Source organism: Nanorana parkeri, unplaced genomic scaffold (assembly GCF_000935625.1).
Source record: "Nanorana parkeri isolate BGI_ZX_2015 unplaced genomic scaffold, ASM93562v1 scaffold13, whole genome shotgun sequence".
Lineage (NCBI taxonomy): Eukaryota > Metazoa > Chordata > Amphibia > Anura > Dicroglossidae > Nanorana > Nanorana parkeri.
Window position 1 is genome coordinate 1,177,001 of NW_017306281.1, and position 18,815 is coordinate 1,195,815.

At 43.9% G+C, this 18,815-nt stretch overlaps 1 protein-coding gene across 1 annotated transcript; it reads left to right on the top strand.

Annotated features, from left to right (window-relative positions):
• The first annotated feature begins 5,844 nt into the window (after positions 1-5,844).
• B3GNT4 (UDP-GlcNAc:betaGal beta-1,3-N-acetylglucosaminyltransferase 4) lies at positions 5,845-17,342 on the top strand. The gene is made up of 2 exons (XM_018557218.1): positions 5,845-5,898; positions 16,179-17,342. The coding sequence occupies exon 2, from the start codon at positions 16,202-16,204 to the stop codon at positions 17,294-17,296; it is 1,095 nt and encodes a 364-aa protein (XP_018412720.1). The 5' UTR covers positions 5,845-5,898; positions 16,179-16,201; the 3' UTR covers positions 17,297-17,342.
• The last annotated feature ends 1,473 nt before the right edge of the window (positions 17,343-18,815 follow it).

The following is an 18,815-nucleotide window of genomic DNA, read 5'->3' on the forward strand; positions in this document are numbered from 1 at the left end:
AATGTCACTTTAACATTTCTGCCATGCTTTTATTTCTGTCTGTGACCCCATCAGGGAGACTTTCCCTTATTTTCTGGGGTGTGTGGTCATGCCTGACTGGAAGACACAGACAACAATGAAAACATTGTCAGAGGTTCTAATCATTCCCCACGCTACCAAAAGTGTGTCTTTATTTTTGTTTGTAGCTCCCCAATTAGAGAGGCTTTCCCTCACTTCCTGTCCAGACAGGAAATCATGAAAGTCTCCTTGTTAAGGACACAGACCGCATTGAATACATTTTCAGAGGCTCTAACCATTCCCCACTCTAATCAAAGTGCATCTTTATTTTTGTCAGTAGAGCCCCAACTGGAGACGCTTTCCATCACTTCCAGTCCAGACAGGAAGTGAGGAAAGTCTTCTTGCTAAGGACAACAGACAAGAATAAAAACATTGTCAGAGGTTCTAATCATTCCCACTCTACTAAAAGTGTTCATGTTTTTGTCCCTAGCCCCCCATCAATCGGAGAGAATTCCCCTCACTTCCTGTCCAGACATAAAGGGGTCTATTCACTAAGCTGTCGTAGGCAGCCGAGTCAATAACCGACCCGAAGTGAGCCGTACGCTGTTCGGCTATTCACTTCAGGCTGGTACGGCTGATTTCAGGCGAATATCGGCTGAAATCAGCCGTACATCGGCTTGCTTTGTGTGGCTTGGGGTCGGCCGCACATGCTCAGCAATGACAGCTAGCTCCACCCAACTGTTTTCTATTGGCCGGGCGTTTCTGCTGCCGTCAAAAGAAAAAAAACACCATAGGAATGCATGGCTAGATTCCTATTGGCTATTTCACTTTGCAATAGCAAACTAGCTACTGCACTCGCCCTCTGCTGCTGTCAATCACTAAAAAGGGACCTGATGGAGAACTTCAGGTGCCCTCTGCTGATTGACAGCAGCAGTGGGCGGGTGCAATTGCTAGTTCGCTACTGCAAATTGAAATAGCCAATAGAAATGTAGCTATGCATTCCTATGCTGTTGGTTTTTTTTTTATTCTGACGGCAGCCAACGGCTCCGATGTCAGAAGAAAAAAAAAAAGACAACAGAGCAGGGAAAGGTTTACTCTGCTCGACCGATCTGTCTGTGCAAGGGGCCTGGAGCCAGCCTTGAGATGACGGCTGGCTCCGCCCAGAAGTCAGTAGCAGGCTGTCGGCCGGCCAATGGCCGTCCGGCCAGCTTCAGCTTTCACCTCGGCTCAGTCAAGCCCCTCGGCCTCAGACTGAGCCCCTCGGCCAACTTCGGGAGCTGTACGGGCTATAGTGAATAGCCCGTACAGCAGCCCTTCGGTTCTACTGAACCGAAGGGGTCCTGGGGCCGAAGCTAACCAAAGGATCAGCTATATCTAGATCTTTCGTCATCTTAGTGAATAGACCCCAAAGTAAGGAAAATCTTCATGGTAAAGACACAGACAACAAAACAAACATTGTAAGGAGTTCTACTCATTCACAACCCTACTCAAAGTGTGTCTCTGTCAGTAGAACCCCCCACTGCCACCACCAATTGGGGAGGCTTGCCCTCAATTCCTGAAAATGTCCTGAAAAAAAGGGCACCTTTTACCACCCAGTATGTAGGCAAAGCACATATCCCTGCCACAGCCCTGATTACAAGAACTGATATGCAGAAAATGATTGGATAAACTGCTTTGTCATCTCTATTTTTTCGATTTAGTGCAGCATAATATTTTTGGTGGAAAAATAGTACATTTTGTACAGAGATGTATACATTAGACCTAAAGCAAGAGGGACGAATGAGGATAAATTAAGGGACAGAGGGATTTGCTCTCACATAAATTACAGTTGGGAACTCTGCTCTGTGCACCTGGAGAGCCTCCAATAATCTACAGCAGACATGCAATATAAATTATCTCCCAGGGGGGGATGCAGAAGAACCAGTTCCTGTATGTTTATTCTAATTCTTTATACATTCATAACCTAAATTCTCCATTTTTGTTAGAAGGTTATTTTATATGTCTGTCTTGCCACCAATAAATCATTTTTAATTTTTTTTTCTTCCCATGGGAGATCTTTCTAGATTATTTTCTAACACATGAAACATGCCAAAGGGTGACTTAAAGTGCACCTTGTGCCATGTCCACTTATTTATTGAGGACCCCCTTCCTCGTGCCATAGTGATGTGCTACAATTAAAACTAACTGTTAGATACTCAAGATTTTACTGCTGTCTGTGTCTTTGCTGGGGAGGTTTACCCTTCCTATTTGTCCTCGTGATCAATATTACTGAGATAGAAAGTAAGGTAAAATCCTTCAGTGGGAGACACCTGTTACTGTGACAACTCTCTAAGATGGGAATAGAGTAATTTTTCTAATTTCCTGTTGCGGTTTTAGGACAGGAAGTGAAGGGAAAACAGACAACAGAAATAGACAGATAGGTGTTTTAACCCTTTCTTACGCTATCTAAATGCTAAAAAAAAAAATGGCTGCACATACACTTTCATGGCTTGCGGGGGGTGATGTCACCATCCTTCCAGCCAACTAGATCCCAGGGAATGCTAAGTAGTCCACATCTCAAAAGATGATGCTCCAACACAGTGCAAACGCACCTTCTCCTGAAATTTGAGCTATTCAGTACTCAGTGCATACATAAATATATACAGCAATCAGGATATTGCCATGAGGATGGTGATGTCACCCTTACCTAGGTACCGCATGTGGAAGCAGGGGTAAGGTATTTTAATTAACTTTTTTACCCCGAGTAATTTTTTTAAATTGACATGCAGCATTTTGATCCGTGCTATTTAAGAGCAAGGTCTTCTCCTTCCCTGTGCAAAACTACAATTTCTACATACTAATTGAAGTGAATGGTATACAGGAAGGGGTTTTTTTTCTTTTCTTTTTTTTTTTTTAGAAATAACAATAGAATAATGTTTTTAATGAAAATGGAAGAAAGATTGTTTCAACAAAATAAATACTGAGGATCAATATGACCTTTTTCAGTACATGCAACTGTTTACTCCATGCAGAGAAATATAAAAGGCTGAGTTACACAGAATATCTATAATTAGTTTCTCATGACCTTCTATTTCGAACTTCAACAATCTTCTTCCTAAGGGTATTAGTAATTCCACAGAGTATAATAAATGATGAAAAAGAAAACACTAACACCTGCCTGATGAAGAAGAATACAAAGTAGAAAATTATGTGACTTACCAAAGATCGTCCTTGTATCTCTTAGACCAGCGGTCGCCAACCTTTCGGACCTCACGGACCACTAAATTAATCATTTTAAATCCCGCTAATCTGAATTTTTAAAACACACACACACACACACACCTATATATGAGGAAACAAAAAAATATGAGAATATATCTATATATACACAGGCGCACATTCCTTGTGACAGCCGCTGCTTGAGGGAGCCTCCGTGCCGCTTCAATGACGGCCTAGCCTGCACGGCATCAGAGGGGCCTGGGGACCACCAACATTTTCTCAGGGACCACCAGTTGGCGACCGCTGTCTTAGACAATTCTGAAGCGATCGGATATCGGAACACCACATTGTTTATCTCAGCAAGATATGAACATGTATGTAAATGTAATAAGGAGGACTGTATTGATCCAACAGTAATAAGGATTGCATGTATCTGTAAAATCAATAAAAAAATCTTATGGTAATCAGGTGGTTACCTAACACAAAAAAAAGCAATTATGAAACTTCTATCCCCGGCTTGAAGTTCACCCTTAACGGGCATAATTTCCCACTGTCTGTGAATTTCAGTGACATCTCTATATTTTATAGAGCCTATATTGCTGAACTTTATTTGAGAATATAAAGCATTATGGCCCTATGAGCAGTCTTTACAGCACTTTTCTCTCTGAGCGCTGAGTTCAGTCACTACTGCGACAGAGAGAAAGAGCGGACTGAACATGAGTGGTTGGGCAAGCCAAGTCCTAAAAACCAAGTGCTTATTTGCGTGGGCCTGGGGCCACGCATCCAACAGTCGGTCTGTCCTTAGCAGCTTCAAAAGTAAGTATTGTAGCCCCCATCACCTTTTATGGGGTGGCTACTAGAAATGTAGTGATAGCCAGAGCTGTAGTCAATCTGGCTGGATTATAGTTGGCATTTATCTGGTTAATTCCAGGTGTTCTGGCATTGATTGTACCTACCTGGGTGGAGTGTGACTTTACTGTAGTGTGGGAGTCAGTGCGATCAATGGGCCACTCTCAACCAGTGTTGCATGCTAGGTAAGTGCTTATTTACTCAAGGGAATTGCACTGTGCTCAGTTCGGGACCAGCCACGGATTAGTCCAGGTTTGGATGCTGATCAGCCTGCCCTCTGGGGTTTGGCAGGGAGGGGGGGCGCATTGATGAAACCTGGACTTGGGGCAGCAGAGAGAGTAAATCCCGTCCTGCCCGGAACATAGTGGACCTCAGGAGCAAGTCTGGAGTCTGAGGGTCAGTGCGGGCTCCACAAGTGTGGGCTCTAGGAAGTCAGTGCGGGCTCCAGGCGGTCAGTGCGGGCTCCAGGAGGTCAGTGCGGGCTCCAGGGGTGTCGAAGTCTGTCTTGCAAAGGAACCTGGCCTTGGGGCAGCAGAGAGAGAGTAAATCCCGTCCTGCCCGGAACATAGTGGACCTCAGGAGCAAGTCTGGTGTCTGAGGGTCAGTGCGGGCTCCAGCAGTGTGTGCTTCAGGTGGGCAGTGTGGGCTCTAGGAAGTCAGTGCGGGGTCCAGGCGGTCAGTGCGGGCTCCAGGGGGGTCGAAGTCTGTCTTGCAAATGAGCCGGCTTTCCTGCCAGGCTGTCAGTTTATCTGGCTGGCACACAGCAAATGCAGACAAGCTGAATGTAAACAGGAGAGGGCCGCGCCTGCGACTCCGGTTGGCAATGTATGTAAACACGTTCGGATCGCAGGCACAATGTGCTTTGCGATCCCGTGCGGCTGGAGGGCGTGGCTACGGCGCCATTCACTTGAATGGCCCACCACGCCCCCTCCTACCCCACTAAAAAGTGAGCCAGCCGCAATGCGAGGCAGTGCGTTCCGGCCAAAATCGGGCCGGAACGCACTGCATCTAGTGTGACTGAGCCCTAAGAGCAAGCTGGCTCCAAGAATCAGGTGAGTATAACTTTATTTTCCTCCCTACGAACCAGCAGTTAACCCTTTCAGAGCGGTGATAGCTCCACTGCAGGAAGGGAGGGGGGCCAAGATAAAATCTTGCACCAGGGCCCTTTGTTCCGCCACTGGCTGAGGGTACCCGGCTGATGAAGATATCACTGACCATTGCCTCAGAGGATAGTGTGACAGGTGGATTGGGCGGGGGCAGCAACTCAGCCACGCCCACCTCCCCCTTTAACATGCAAGTCAGGCATCGGAGGTTCACAATGATGAAATCCCGGCTCCTTTGTGCTGCTGCCCGCCTGTGATTCCAGAAGCAGCTATGGGTTGCTAGGAGGGGGCATAATAAATTCACTTTCATTAATGGCGAAGACAACGCGGACGTAAAACTGCTAAGGGGTCTCACATAGAAGATAGACGACGCAGCGAGCTCCTGACCTGTGCACCGGTGACTCTCTTCCCTGCACTGACGAGGAACGGGTTAACAGCTAATAATAATGGCTGTCAGCGGTGCGGAGAGATTATAAAGATGTGCCGGCTCCTGCCTCGTCTCACTCTATGCCCGGGGCATTAACCAGCGGAGAGGAAGTCCCGCTCCCCCACTCATGACACGGACGGTCACCGGACACAAAGACAAGTCCTGGAGGACGCGGACCGGACACACACAACTGCTGGAGGACGGGCACACAGACAAGTCGTGGCGGACCGGACACACAGACAAGTTTTGTTGTGCAGAGTAGTGGCGGTCTGCAGGGTACATGTCACCTCTGTATAGTGAGGAGCCTGGTCTGCTGATACCTCGGTGAGAGAACTGACCATCTACCTGTGTTTGTGCAGCTTTCTTACTATGATCAGAATATGAGCCCCATGTTGTGCTGCGTTAAGCTGCGGAACAAAGTGGAAAATTCTGCGTCCGTCGTCGGTATTTGGACTCGGCAGTAAACGGGCGTATTGCGTACAATGTGGCCGTATTTTCTGTGACGGGTGCAGCGTACAACCGCCACCAGTCAGCCTATAGAATCAGGACCTGTTCACACCGGTGCGGGGCAATAATCGCCCAGTTCTGGGTGATTAATACAACGTAACGCACATAATGTGTGGGAGGTGCTTTGCGTTGCCAATCATTTGCATGCGCTCCTATTTTTAAGTGCAATGCATTGTGTTGCGGTGTGATCGATTGCATTGGGGGGAGGAGCATTTGAGGTGCCATTCAAATGAATGGCAACACGACGCACCTCCTGTACTGTAGGTGCATCATGCGGTACAGTGCGTTAATCATACAAAACCGTACGATGGATGCATCACACCAGTGTGAATGGGCCCTTAAATAGGAGGAGGTGGCTGCACATTTATATAAGCAGATCCAACCAAGCGGCTATATGAGTACATGGTCACATACGCCTCCCCGAGCCTGCTTTCACTGCATTAGGCGCAGGCCCACGTACACTGTACATGCCGCCGTATTCCCGCTGGAGGAGACTACGCTGTACATGCCGGCATATCCTCCAGGTGCAGAGTACAGCCTCACATTAAAGAACTCGTTCACATGGGTGGTAAAAACACTGCGTACAGCTGTGCACAGCACATGCAAAACACACAAGCGCATGCACACAGCTGCGCCCGGGGCCGTGTTTTTGCATTGCGTACAGATGTGCACAAAAAAACCCCAGCTGCATTTGGTGCCGAAAATTGTGTGTTTTTTACACACGTGGAAACGCATGTGAAGGTTCTGGAGCTTAGGGATTGCATGCAGTGGTAGAAAAGTGTGTACACCTAAAAATACATCCGGGCCGAATACACGCATATACACGTCTACAAAGATGCAGATTTTACGCATCAAATTCTGTGCTTGCGTTTCTTTTATGCCTGTGCGAATGAGCCCTTAACCCTTGCAGAGGCTATACACCACACTAAAGGGTTAACTGCTTGTTTTGTCTAAGGAGCTAAAATAACAAAGTTCTACTCACCCGAACATTGATCCCAGCTGGCTCCTAGACTGCTTACTTCAGTTTCACTCCCCTACCCCCTCCACGCCAGTGGCCTTGGGTCCTAGGAGTCATCATGTCCAATACATTGTATATGTCTGTGCAGGTTCTCATTCATCCAGGTCATGGTATATTGTCCAGTTGCCTTGACTTAATTCTTTACAGAAATGGTGTATAGGATGTGAGGATGCCAAGAGACATTCCATGACTGGAGCAGAGAGGGAGACAGGCTGGGGGGGACTGGTCTAGGTGTCCGCCAGGAAGGCTCCCTAGACAAAACAACCACCTAACCCTTGCGGTGCAGGGGTAGCCCCACTGTAAGGGTTACGATTTTCTTTGCCCAGGGTTCTCCATTAAAGTCAGTACTGATACAAATGCGGCCGTGTGATTCATCTTTAAAGTGGAAGTCAAGTCTACTTAAAAAAATAAAATGGGGGCCCCAAGGAGGCTTTAGCCATAATGTGCTATTCGTACATTATGGAAGACTTGCCTACCAAAGCAATCCCCTCCAGCACTGTCATGTCCACTGGTGCTTCCATGTCTTCTTCTGGCTTCCAAATCTTCGTCCATTTGATTGGCCAGGCCTGGATGATGTTACTCCCGTGTATGCGCATGTGCCGATCCTGTACACTTACCTGTGCATGCATGGCTCAGTGTACAGAGACCAAACAAAGTGCCGATTGGTAGGAAGGAAGATCTATGTTTGTAGAGACTTGTAGTCCCGTTTGTCATGAATAGTCTGCCAGTCAGCACATTTTACAGGTTAGCCTTACCCAGCACCGGGGTCCTTCCCCTAAGTTTGCAGAATCCAGCGGTTCCTGTAGGCGCCGCTAGTCTTGGAGCAGGAGGGTGCATTGTTTGCAAAATGCACCCTCCTTGCTATTGACGGCGTATTTCTACACATCACCGGGAAGTAGGTAGAATGGGTGCCTGTAGGCATGTGCCTACTCTGCCTAACGGCAAATCCGGCCCTGTATATACTGTAGAGGGGTGAGCATTGTCATGACAGGACAGGTGGTGTGTTATTCCCAGAATTACCAGGTAAAAATAGAGGTTATACTAATGCAATCACCTCATCTAAGATACGATGCACATCCTATTCCCACACCTCTTAGCCAACAAATATATCTCATTTGCTCCTCGTGTGCACTTTTAGGGGGTCTATTTATAGAAATAAATGGCATAGTTATTCATCCACCAGCTATTGTTAAATTGGAGCAAAATTGAATGTTCCTCTAAGGCTATTTTTCTCTCCTGGTTGAATGTTCAACTATTATAGACAATACTGAGTGAGGACAATACCACATTATGGCCACAAGATGGCGCTCAGGATTATAGGAAATAAGTACATCTTAGTGTCGAGATGCAATGTAACAATTCTGGAGCCGGCTGGAGGGAATTCAAAGAGGAATGTAAAGATTGTGATTACTTACTACAGAAGGGAAAATAACCTTAAAGTGATATTAAAGGCAAAATGTTTCTATCCTATCTCAAATGTTGATTAATAAACCGGCATCCGTTAGTGATTTAATGTTTAGTCTCCTGCAGAATCAGCTAGTCCCCTGAGCACTGGTCCTGGTTTAGGGTGGTTGCTTTCCCTTGCAGGGTCCTATGGAGCCACCCTTGTGTGTGCTAATAAGCTGTGTGTCTCCGCAGACGCACAGCAAGGCAATCTGCTCCCCCAAGCCTCCCTTCTCTCACTTAGTAGAAGGACGGCTGCTGAAGACTGCTCTGTCCGTTGTGATGTACTGGACAGGGAAGCTGATGGACAGGAAGTTCAGGGAAGCTGAGCTGAGAGAGTTGGAGCCAACTGTTTGTGAATATGATGACTAAGTGTTTGGGCAAAAATGTAAAGAAACACTTTCCTGGACAATGTTTATTTGATCTGGATTCAGTATTGAAAAAAGTTTAGGAGTTCGATATTAGGAGCTTGCCCCAATCTCACGACCACTTGTTGAATCACACAGAATGAATGTACATACAGGCCAGCTGTGCAAATATTTTATATGAATTGGCCCAGTAGTGTGTTTTATAGTGTTGGCTGTGCAATGCCCTCAATGTTACTCTCTACCAGTGTCATTCAGGCACTTAGCTAGGAGGTAAAAAAAAAACGCAGCTTTGTTAAACCAAGACTGAAGTTATCGGGTGTGTGAAGCCACACTAGTCACAAACTCAGAGAGGTCCTGCAACTATACAGATCCAACCACTGATCATAACCCCGCATACAAGATCAGTACATCTATTGAGGGACCAGCCACAGGTCCCAATGTAGTTCAAATACGCATATAGAAATATCCAATCTATACAAATGATTTCAGATAGCACAGTGCCTGCATGGTTAGTGGCAGCACTGGGGTCCCAGGCTTGACTTCCAGCCAGGACACTATCTGCATGAACTTTGCACGTTCTCTGTGTGAGTTTCCTCCCACACTCCAGAGACCTGCTGGTTGGTTTGTTGGCTCCTGTCTAAACTGACCCTAGTATGTGTGTGTATATGAATGTGAGATAAGGACCTTATATTTTAAAGAACGCAAGGCAATGTATTAACCCTTGCAGTCGGGCTAACCCCACACTGCAAATGTTAAGTGATCCTTTGTGTCTAGGTTAAAAAAGATCTACTCACCCGAAGCTCCAAGCAGGATTTTTCTTAGACCAGTCCTTCCAACGTCCCCCCACCTCCTCCTGAAGCAGTCTAAGGCCCTGTAAATCATTCCATTCTATAGTGTATAAATATGAGAGCGCTGAGGAAGATTCCAATGTGCTGCGGAGTGAAAAGGTCATGTATACTTATCAGTAGTCTCTTATATCTAACCTCTTGGCCCTATCTGCATGCTGTTTGCATGTACTTAGTTGGAGCCATATTATACCTTGCTTGGCTGTTTCCATCAATAAGCAGGTATGTGGGAGTGTCTGCCTACAAAAGTGACAAGTCCCGGCGTGGTAAAAATAAATCTTGCATCCTTCTTCCCAGCATTCCCTTAAGGTGCCCATACACCTTACGATTATCGGACGAAACTTTTCGTCCGATGATCGAACCGTCGTACGACGGCCCCATCCTGCCCCGATTATCGCAAGGTCCAATTAGCGGTAGTTAAAAAAAACACCTGGACGACTTGCGGTAATTGACCGCAATTCTTTTCGTTTGCACATGCGCAGTGTTAATCGTACGACTTTTGACGGACGGAAACGCCACCAACCATGCGAATATCGTACGATCGACCAAAGTTTTCAAACATGCTTGACCGTCAAAAGTCGCGCGATTGTACAGTACTATCGGTCGGGCACTCTATTCACACGTTACGATTGTCGTACGAAAAGTCGATCGCATACGATTGTCGTACGATAATCGTAAGGTGTATGGGCACCTTTAGACATGCAACCTAATGAAGACGATAACCCTCGTAATGCAGGATATTTCTAGAGATGAGGAATGATGACTTCCAGCTGTGTGCAGACATCCAGGGGGAGCACTGAGCCAGTTACAGTAGCAGATTTTTGTGAAATCCCAGATACAAGCTGACTACTATTTGTCATTTTTGGAAAGATGTAAATTTAGCATTTTGGTCAGCTTTACAAGATCGCAAGATCGTGGCTGGCTGTATGATAAAATGGTAAGGGATTTTTAAATAAAACTAGCAGGGTCAGATCATGTATTTCTTGTGACCGATTTATTTCTTGTGACCGATGTTTGCCACACAAACAAGTTATTTGATATTTCTATAATTTGGGAGCATTTTTTTTTTTTTGTACGGGTACACATGTGCTTGGTGGTTTCCTACAATATCCTCCAAATGTTGACCCTAATTAGTTGGGATGATTTTTTTTCCCTTTAAATTAAGAAACACAAAAATGAGTGTTCAATATATCATACATGCTGCAACCCCGTGGATCAGAGTAAAACTTGCAGGAACACTTTATACTTGTATATGGTTTCTGAAAAAATGGATGTAAGCTATTCTCCTTATGCCGGCCCGTTCCTGTATCCTTTGTTGGCCGCGAAGCTTCGAGAATAATGCTTCCAGACACCAAGGGGGTGATTTACTAACCTTAACACACACACACACACCAGGTGCGTGTGATTTTTACACAGCAAAGCGTATTTATCAACCAAAAAGTCTCTATAAGCATGTTTCCACTAATGCCATATATGGAAAAATCATGCACATGATGCATATATAATGCTGCTTCACAGTTTAGACAAAAATGGTTAGCTCATGCATTTACATTCCTGCATTCATCAACGCAAGCAACACAACATAGAGCTAATTTACACAACATCACCTTGCAATTCATGCAGGGCTTTGCACAACACACCTGCTGGGTGTGTACACACTACAAAGGTGTTTAGATTCCACCCATAGATCATGCTGGGAGGGAACACACTACAGAGGTGTATACATGTTCGTGGTGTGTTTATAAGGTTAGTAAATCAACCCCCAAGTATCATGAATGCAGAATTTCGTTTATTTTTAGTGAATTCGTCATACTTGTACAGTTTCGGAACTTTGCAGAAGAGGCGTGATTTGTCTACAGTGAAATACTTTCTTGAACAACAATATCAAATTAGCTTTGCAAGCAGAAAACACTTTCCATTGGTTTTATATAATCAGACAGATGGATGTAAGACAGGAACAAGAACATTAAACCAGAACAAAAAATTAACACTTTCTCAACCTTTCAATGGATTTTACTATGGCACAGTGTGTACAGCTCCAGGGACAAGGTTAATAAGCATAAAGCGGAACCGGCGCAGGAGTGCAGCATGCCTCACCACAGGAGCGAGAATATAAAAGAAGTACCCTGTTTCCCTGAAATTAAGACCTACCCCAAAAATAAGACCTAGTACTATTTTTGTTAATTGCTTAAATATAAGACCTACCCCGAAAATAAGACCTAGTTGTGACCATTCCCAGGGCCGGTGGTGGCATAAGGGGAGAACTTGAAGAGCTGCTGGAGAGAATCAGCGGTGCCCACGAAGCTAGCGCTAGAGGAAGCGAGGCGGCAGCGGAGGGAGCAGAGCCGCATAAGCCGATGCCTCCTCTATAGCGCCTATCACAGGCGGAGTGATACCAAATGCATTCCGCCTGTGAGGAATGATAGTGAAAGCGCACTTCCCTCATTCTGGCCAGCGATTGGTTACCAAATTGCTCTTGGAAAGGTACAGCACCCCTGACTGCCCTGATCACCCTATTCTTAACTTTGCCACTCACTCCTGTCTTGTAAGTCTTCTACCGGTAATAAGTGTGGATTGTTGTACATTAAAAAAATAAGACCTACCCTGAAAATAAGACCTAGTGCATTTTGTTGAGTCAAAAAAAATATAAGACAGTGTCTTATTTTCGGGGGAAACACGGTAGATTATGGATGTAATCTGGGTATAGAGGAGGAAGAAGAACGCTGAGCAGAAGGATTAGAGCATGTACATTAAGGCATATATGAACTGCAGTTATTCTCTTGGGCGGAAGATGAATAACTCCAATGAAGTTAATACTAAACAGGAATGTTTAATGAAAGGTCAGGTGACATTTCACTTATTTTAGGAACTCTGCTATCAGTACGGTAGACATAGAAGCTTTATAGTTCTGGTGCACAAACTGTGGCCCTCTGCAGACAGTCGTCTGTTTTGGTGCTTTGTCAAGCCAGTGAAGGAAAGTGTTCTTTAGACTGGCTTCTGGTAGTCCAATAGTTTAATTTGTTTCTTTCACACTAGCTGACTTTTGTCTCTGCTGTCCATCCCTTTTCTATTATTACATTGTGTTTTTTTCCTTTATCAGATGTGGCACAAATCATTTTTAAGGGAGCTGTAAATCTTAATTTCGGTTAAAGGACATGGTGGTGGTATACAGAAGAGTGAGAACAGAGAAGGTAATAAGAGACACTGATGGAATTAGGGAATGACTGAACGCCTTGGGGTGAAAGAGCGGAGGTACATAATAGGGACACATTTGCAGAGGGCAGAGAATAGGGATGCTTCTGGCAAAATAAGCAGAGGGTACAGGCAATGGACACATATGCCAGAACATGCAGAGTGCACAAAAGGGACACATTTTGTAGAAAGAGCAGGCACAGAAGAGGAAGTATTGAGAAAATTGAAGAGAAGGAGCAAACCAGGCACAAAATTGAAGAGCTGTGACGGTAAAATGGAGAAAGTGAGAGAGCAGGTGTGATGATGGATCAGAGAATGGGAAGAGCAAAGAAATTAGATCACTGAGGAGGTAAGTGGTGAATAAACCCCCAGGGAAATATGGTTGGAGGTCAGGGAAGGGGGTGGGGGGACAGTTTGGAGAAGAGTGGAAAGGAAGGAGAATAGAACTTGGGGAACTGCAACATGAGCATTGTTGCTGAAGGGGGAAAAGGGGCCACATAAGAGGAGACAGGAACACTGCAAATTATAGTAAAGAATCATGAACCATCTCCCCCTTCTCTATCTATAAAAAAAAATGGTAAAAGTACCATAAAATAGTCTCCAAAAATCAGGTCACATAATCTGCTTGTCCTTGTTTTTGAGGGAAGGGGGGGCTGCAGAGGCTCATGACACTGGGAGGAGATTATTTTGGGGAGAGCTGGAGAGGCCGCAATGTCCCATCTTCAGTACAGTCCTTTTTCATGCTGCTGCAGTCTAGAGAAAAAAAAGGCAGAAGGATAATCTCTTGTCACTGGAAAGATGCTCTCTCTGTGTCATGGGCAGAGTGGGCTTGTGTTCTTGATAATGTTATGCAAATAGAGACCCTGGTAGTATGCACATGAAGACCTACTGTACCACGGTGTGTGATGTGAATCCCTCTTTGTGGTCTTGCTGGATAGCATGCAGAAGTTCATCTCCTTCAAACAATTAGTCCAGTAGCCAAATCTTCTATAGTTTTTGTAGCTTTGGGCAAGCAACTGGGCATCATGTGATTTTATAAATGTTGCATGGGATTGTGTTATGCTATTCCAAGGTATGGTTATAGTGTGAATCTACTTCTATGTCACATTGTTCTTCTCACCCCTTTAACCATTGCTTTAACCCTTCCCTCTCTTCCCTAAACCAACCCATGTATACAATTACTGTATGTTCCTCAATGTTTGTTTCTGTGTTTTAAATTCTTAAAGTGACATTAAATTCAGGAGTTACATTAACGATTAACATAAATGTGTCTTATTTGTGTGTATCTCAGCTGTAGATACTCAAATCATCTCTGAATTAGAGCTAACACTGTCCTTCCTTCTGGAGGGTGGCTACTTTTGTTCCCCATGGTCCCTGTGTGTGTTGTAAATTAGTCACTTTTCGAAGCTCGCTCCCGTGAGGAACTACAATCTCACATTTAGTTTACTAATTTGTATTGAGATTGTAGTCCATCACAAGAGTGAGCTTGGATTGATGGCTACTCTACAACACACACAGGGGCCATGAGGATCAAAAGTAGCCACCCTCCAGAAGGAAGGACAGTGTCGGCATGAATTCAGAGATTTGAAGATCAGCTGAGTAAACCAATAAGGTACATTTTTGTTAATGGGGTACTGGAATGCATTTTTCAAAGAGAACTATGGCCCAACTTCTTTTGCCATAGATCTCTTTAGGGTCACAGGAGGACATGCTAATGTCCTCCTGTGACCCAAAACCCAGCATATAGCGGGCTATTGCCCGCTATATGCTGACGGCGCAGAGCCGAGCTGCAGCCAGGACGGATCCTGACAATATTGTCGGATCCACCCAATTCCTGATTGGCAGCTGGCTCTCCCCAGTCAGCTTTGCCCACCCCTCCCTCATCCGTCCCTCCAGCAGCACTGGAGGAATAGAGGGGGGGGGGGAATCCCTGTAGGGAGCAGTCACTTGACAGTCACCATTCTCTGCAGGGAGAAGATCAGGAACTCAGCAATTGGTGTTGTGATTGCTCGGTTCCCGATCAATAGAGCTGACGTGTGATAGCTGCAGTGTCACACCACGACTCTCATTATGGGGATGAGTGTATTTCTCTCCCCATAATTCTTTAAGGTTTACCTCCTGAGTTTTTAGGGTCACTTGAAATTTTCAATAAAGAGATGCATAATGAAAATTAAGTCTAACTTTAGAAAAGTTAGTGAGCCAAAAGTAGGCACAGTATTAGATGCCAGGTTTGTTATAAATTGGGAGGTGACCATTCGTTTCAGGGATATGCTTTTATATTTCTATAGAACAAAAATCTTCTAGCTTTTCTGAGACCTCAAACATACTTTCTGTATACAGTTTACTGTAGTGTCTTCATTTACAATTGCCATCTAGACGTGCAAGGATTTCAAGCTTGGCTCTTGTGTGTTCATGTAAAAAGCCGGGTCTCAGATTTCGTTCTGTAACCTGCACCTATGAACTGAAACCAGGTATCTGGTTGCTGTGGGCAATATATCGGTATTGCTTTTTCTCCAGTTTTCATGAGGTGTATTTGCACTGGTAGTATTTCATAGCATATTCTGTAATAGAAAGGCACGCTTGTTTACCAGAAAGACGTAATGAGAAATTGGTTTTAGACCAGTGGGTGTGTGACATTTCACTAATGAGAATTTGTAACTATAAAAAGGTAGAGTCTTTAGGATATTGATGATACTTTTTATACAATGTACATGGAAATGACATGTTTAATCTTCTACCTTGTCAGAACAGCCTGAAATGCTTTTACATTTTTCATATAAGAAATGTGAGATGAACAATGACAATTTCTTGAACTGCTTCTAAAGTGGCAAAACCAGCTGCTGCTGCTGCACAATCCTTTGTCATCTTCTCTAATGGTAATAATAGTGTCTTTAGTGAGGAAAGTAACATTTTTAAAGTCATATTGATTTAATATTAAAAAGGCATCAATAGGAAAATGTTAAATTATGTGACCTGTATATATCAATCTATATATACATACTATCGTACAAGAAATCCAGTGTTGATCTGTTGTCCGGTGTTCTGGCATGGAATAGCAGGCTATGAATGGTCTGGGAACCCCATTTGACAGATCTTGTCCTTGGTGACTAGGGTGACCTGGTATGTGCCTTGTCTGCTTTAATCCAAAATGTAGCTTTTAAAACTTTTCTTTTTGTGGTACGCTTTTGTACTGGCTCATCTCTTTTTTTTTTATTGTATTGCTTCTTGCAGAATAGGCCTCGTCTCATGCAGAGATGTTTCTACGGCTGCGGAGTCTTCTTCTCTACTCATTATCCTTGTCTGTGTTTGGGCTTTTCATCTACTTTAACAAAGAACCTAAAAAAAACCCAGTGCCTGTTACCGCTGACAAGAGGAACGTACAAAAGAAAGAATTTATCTTCTGGGCTACTCCAAAGACAAAACCCATCCAATGCCATCCAAATAGATCCACCCTCAACATCTCTTCATCCTTCCCAGAACCTCATCGCTTGTTCTTAATGTACAAACACTGTCGAAACTTTTCAACACTGCTCAACCCCAAGGAATGTGAGAAAGATACCTTCTTATTGTTGGCCATCAAGTCTCTTCCGATCAATATAGACAGACGGATTGCCATTAGAAATACCTGGGGGAAAAATCAGGACTTTCTGAACAATAAAATTAAGCTGGTGTTCTTGCTCGGGAAGACAGAAGCCAGCATTCCAGCTCAGTCACTGGACCAGTTGCTTTCTTATGAGCACAAGGAGTTTAATGACATTGTCCAGTGGGATTTTATTGACCATTTTTTTAACCTCACACTCAAGGAACTCCATTTTTTGAGGTGGTTCACCAATAGCTGTTCCCATGCCAACTTTGTCCTGAAGGGTGATGATGATGTCTTCATTAATACATACAACATTTTGGAGTTTCTTGATGAAATGGATCCTGAGGGTGACCTTTTTGTTGGAGATGTAATCAGCAAGGCCATCCCTATTAGGAACACAAGGGTGAAATACTTTATTCCTAATGAAATGTACAATGAGAGTCACTACCCTTTGTATGCAGGTGGAGGTGGCTATTTAATGTCCAGAAGGACTACACAACATCTTCTTGCAACAGCTGAAACCACTGAACTGTTTCCGATTGATGATGTATTTGTTGGGATGTGCCTTAAAAAAATGAATGTAACGCCACAGTTTCATGCAGGGTTCAAAACATTTGGCATCCGCAAACCAGCCAACCCATTGGACCCTTGTCTTTATAAAGGGCTAATGGTAGTGCACAAACTGAACCCTACAGAGATGTGGATCATGTGGTCTTTGGTGACCGACAGTGGGATGCAATGCGCACAGTCAAAGAAAACGTTATAATAACATACAGATGTATATTTTCTTTTATTATAGGTAATGGGTTAGGCAGAGAAAAGGACAAATGCCTTCTAAATGTCTACGGTGTTTTAAATTTATCAAGATTGTTGTAGGTAACAGGCAGTTTGGAAACAGAGGGATTGTCAGAGATGTAGATTAAATGTCGCAGCAGCTAAGCGAAGGTTCATTACCAAATATTTTTTACATAGTGGACTGTGTGACATGAGCCGTGTTGTTAGCCTTATCTAATCCTTACAGCAGAGTGTGTCCATTTTTTTTGTCCTCTTTGCAGATAAAGTGGATATGAACAGATTTGCTGAAGCCTCTAGGTACTTCCCCATGTACGATCATGGGGGATCACCTGACCTAAACCAAACTGGACAGTTATGTCTAGGATCGTGCAGTGGTACAATTGTTCATTTTAAAAACATTGGATCCATTTATTACAATGTCATCACCATTTCCAAATTAACTTTTTAGCCACTGAAATGTGTCTCCAGCTTATATCTGCTCAGCTAGGAGAATTTAATGGGATATGGGTAGATATTTTGCAATCTGCTGTATCCATGTGTAGCATGTGCAGCAATCTCTGGGATGCCAGCAATCACACAGACCTATGGATCATACATGGTGAGATTGTTGTATGGTATGGAAAAAGGTTTGCATAGTGCAGCAGTCCTTGGTGGGCCAGCACAAAGAAGTGCCTTTTTAAGAGTAAAATAATTATCTTTGATTATTTTAAAGCTGCCAAAACACGCCAGACTTTATCGAAGGGCCCATAAAAGATCTGATTATGTTGCCTAAAACCACCAGATTCTCAGTTTCAGTTGCCAGTACATTATGAAAGAATTCACTGAAGAATTTGGTTGCTATGAGGACAAAGGCAGTTCTTTATGGCGACATGCTGATGTATATGGCGACATGCTGATGTATAAGGCTTTTTTCATTTTGCCAAGGACAGGGAAATAATAACTTCATGTAGTAACTTCATTGACCATAGCGTCATGTCGGCTGGAATTTCACCAAGGTGAAACCAGAATCTTTCAATCAGATAAAAGAGTTCTTAGAGGTCTACAGAGGTCCATACCCAAACCAGCACTGAACAGAGCACAAATATACATTTTATTTTTGTTTTGGTGACTGGATCTATAGATTTCTATAGTAAATTATTCTACATGTCAAGTGAGCAAATGTACATAGAAAACCATCGTTTGCATTTAGATCCTTTTGATTTACGGACGTAAACACTGTTTTTAATACTAGTGTGCATGAGGCCTAAAATGTCTTTTTCAGTCAAGTTAGTTTGTAGTGTAACACACATGTCCTTTTTTAATTGTAGTGGATGGTTAGATCAGTACAATTCTCAAGTCCATATGCATATTTATAGCAACGTTCTGCTTACAGAACCTCCATGATAAACCACTTCCAACTACATGGTTTAGCTTAGTAATCTGTAGATATGCCTTTTATTTGTGCTTTTAGTTAAAATGATATTAAAGTAAATGTTCCCCCCCCCCCCCCC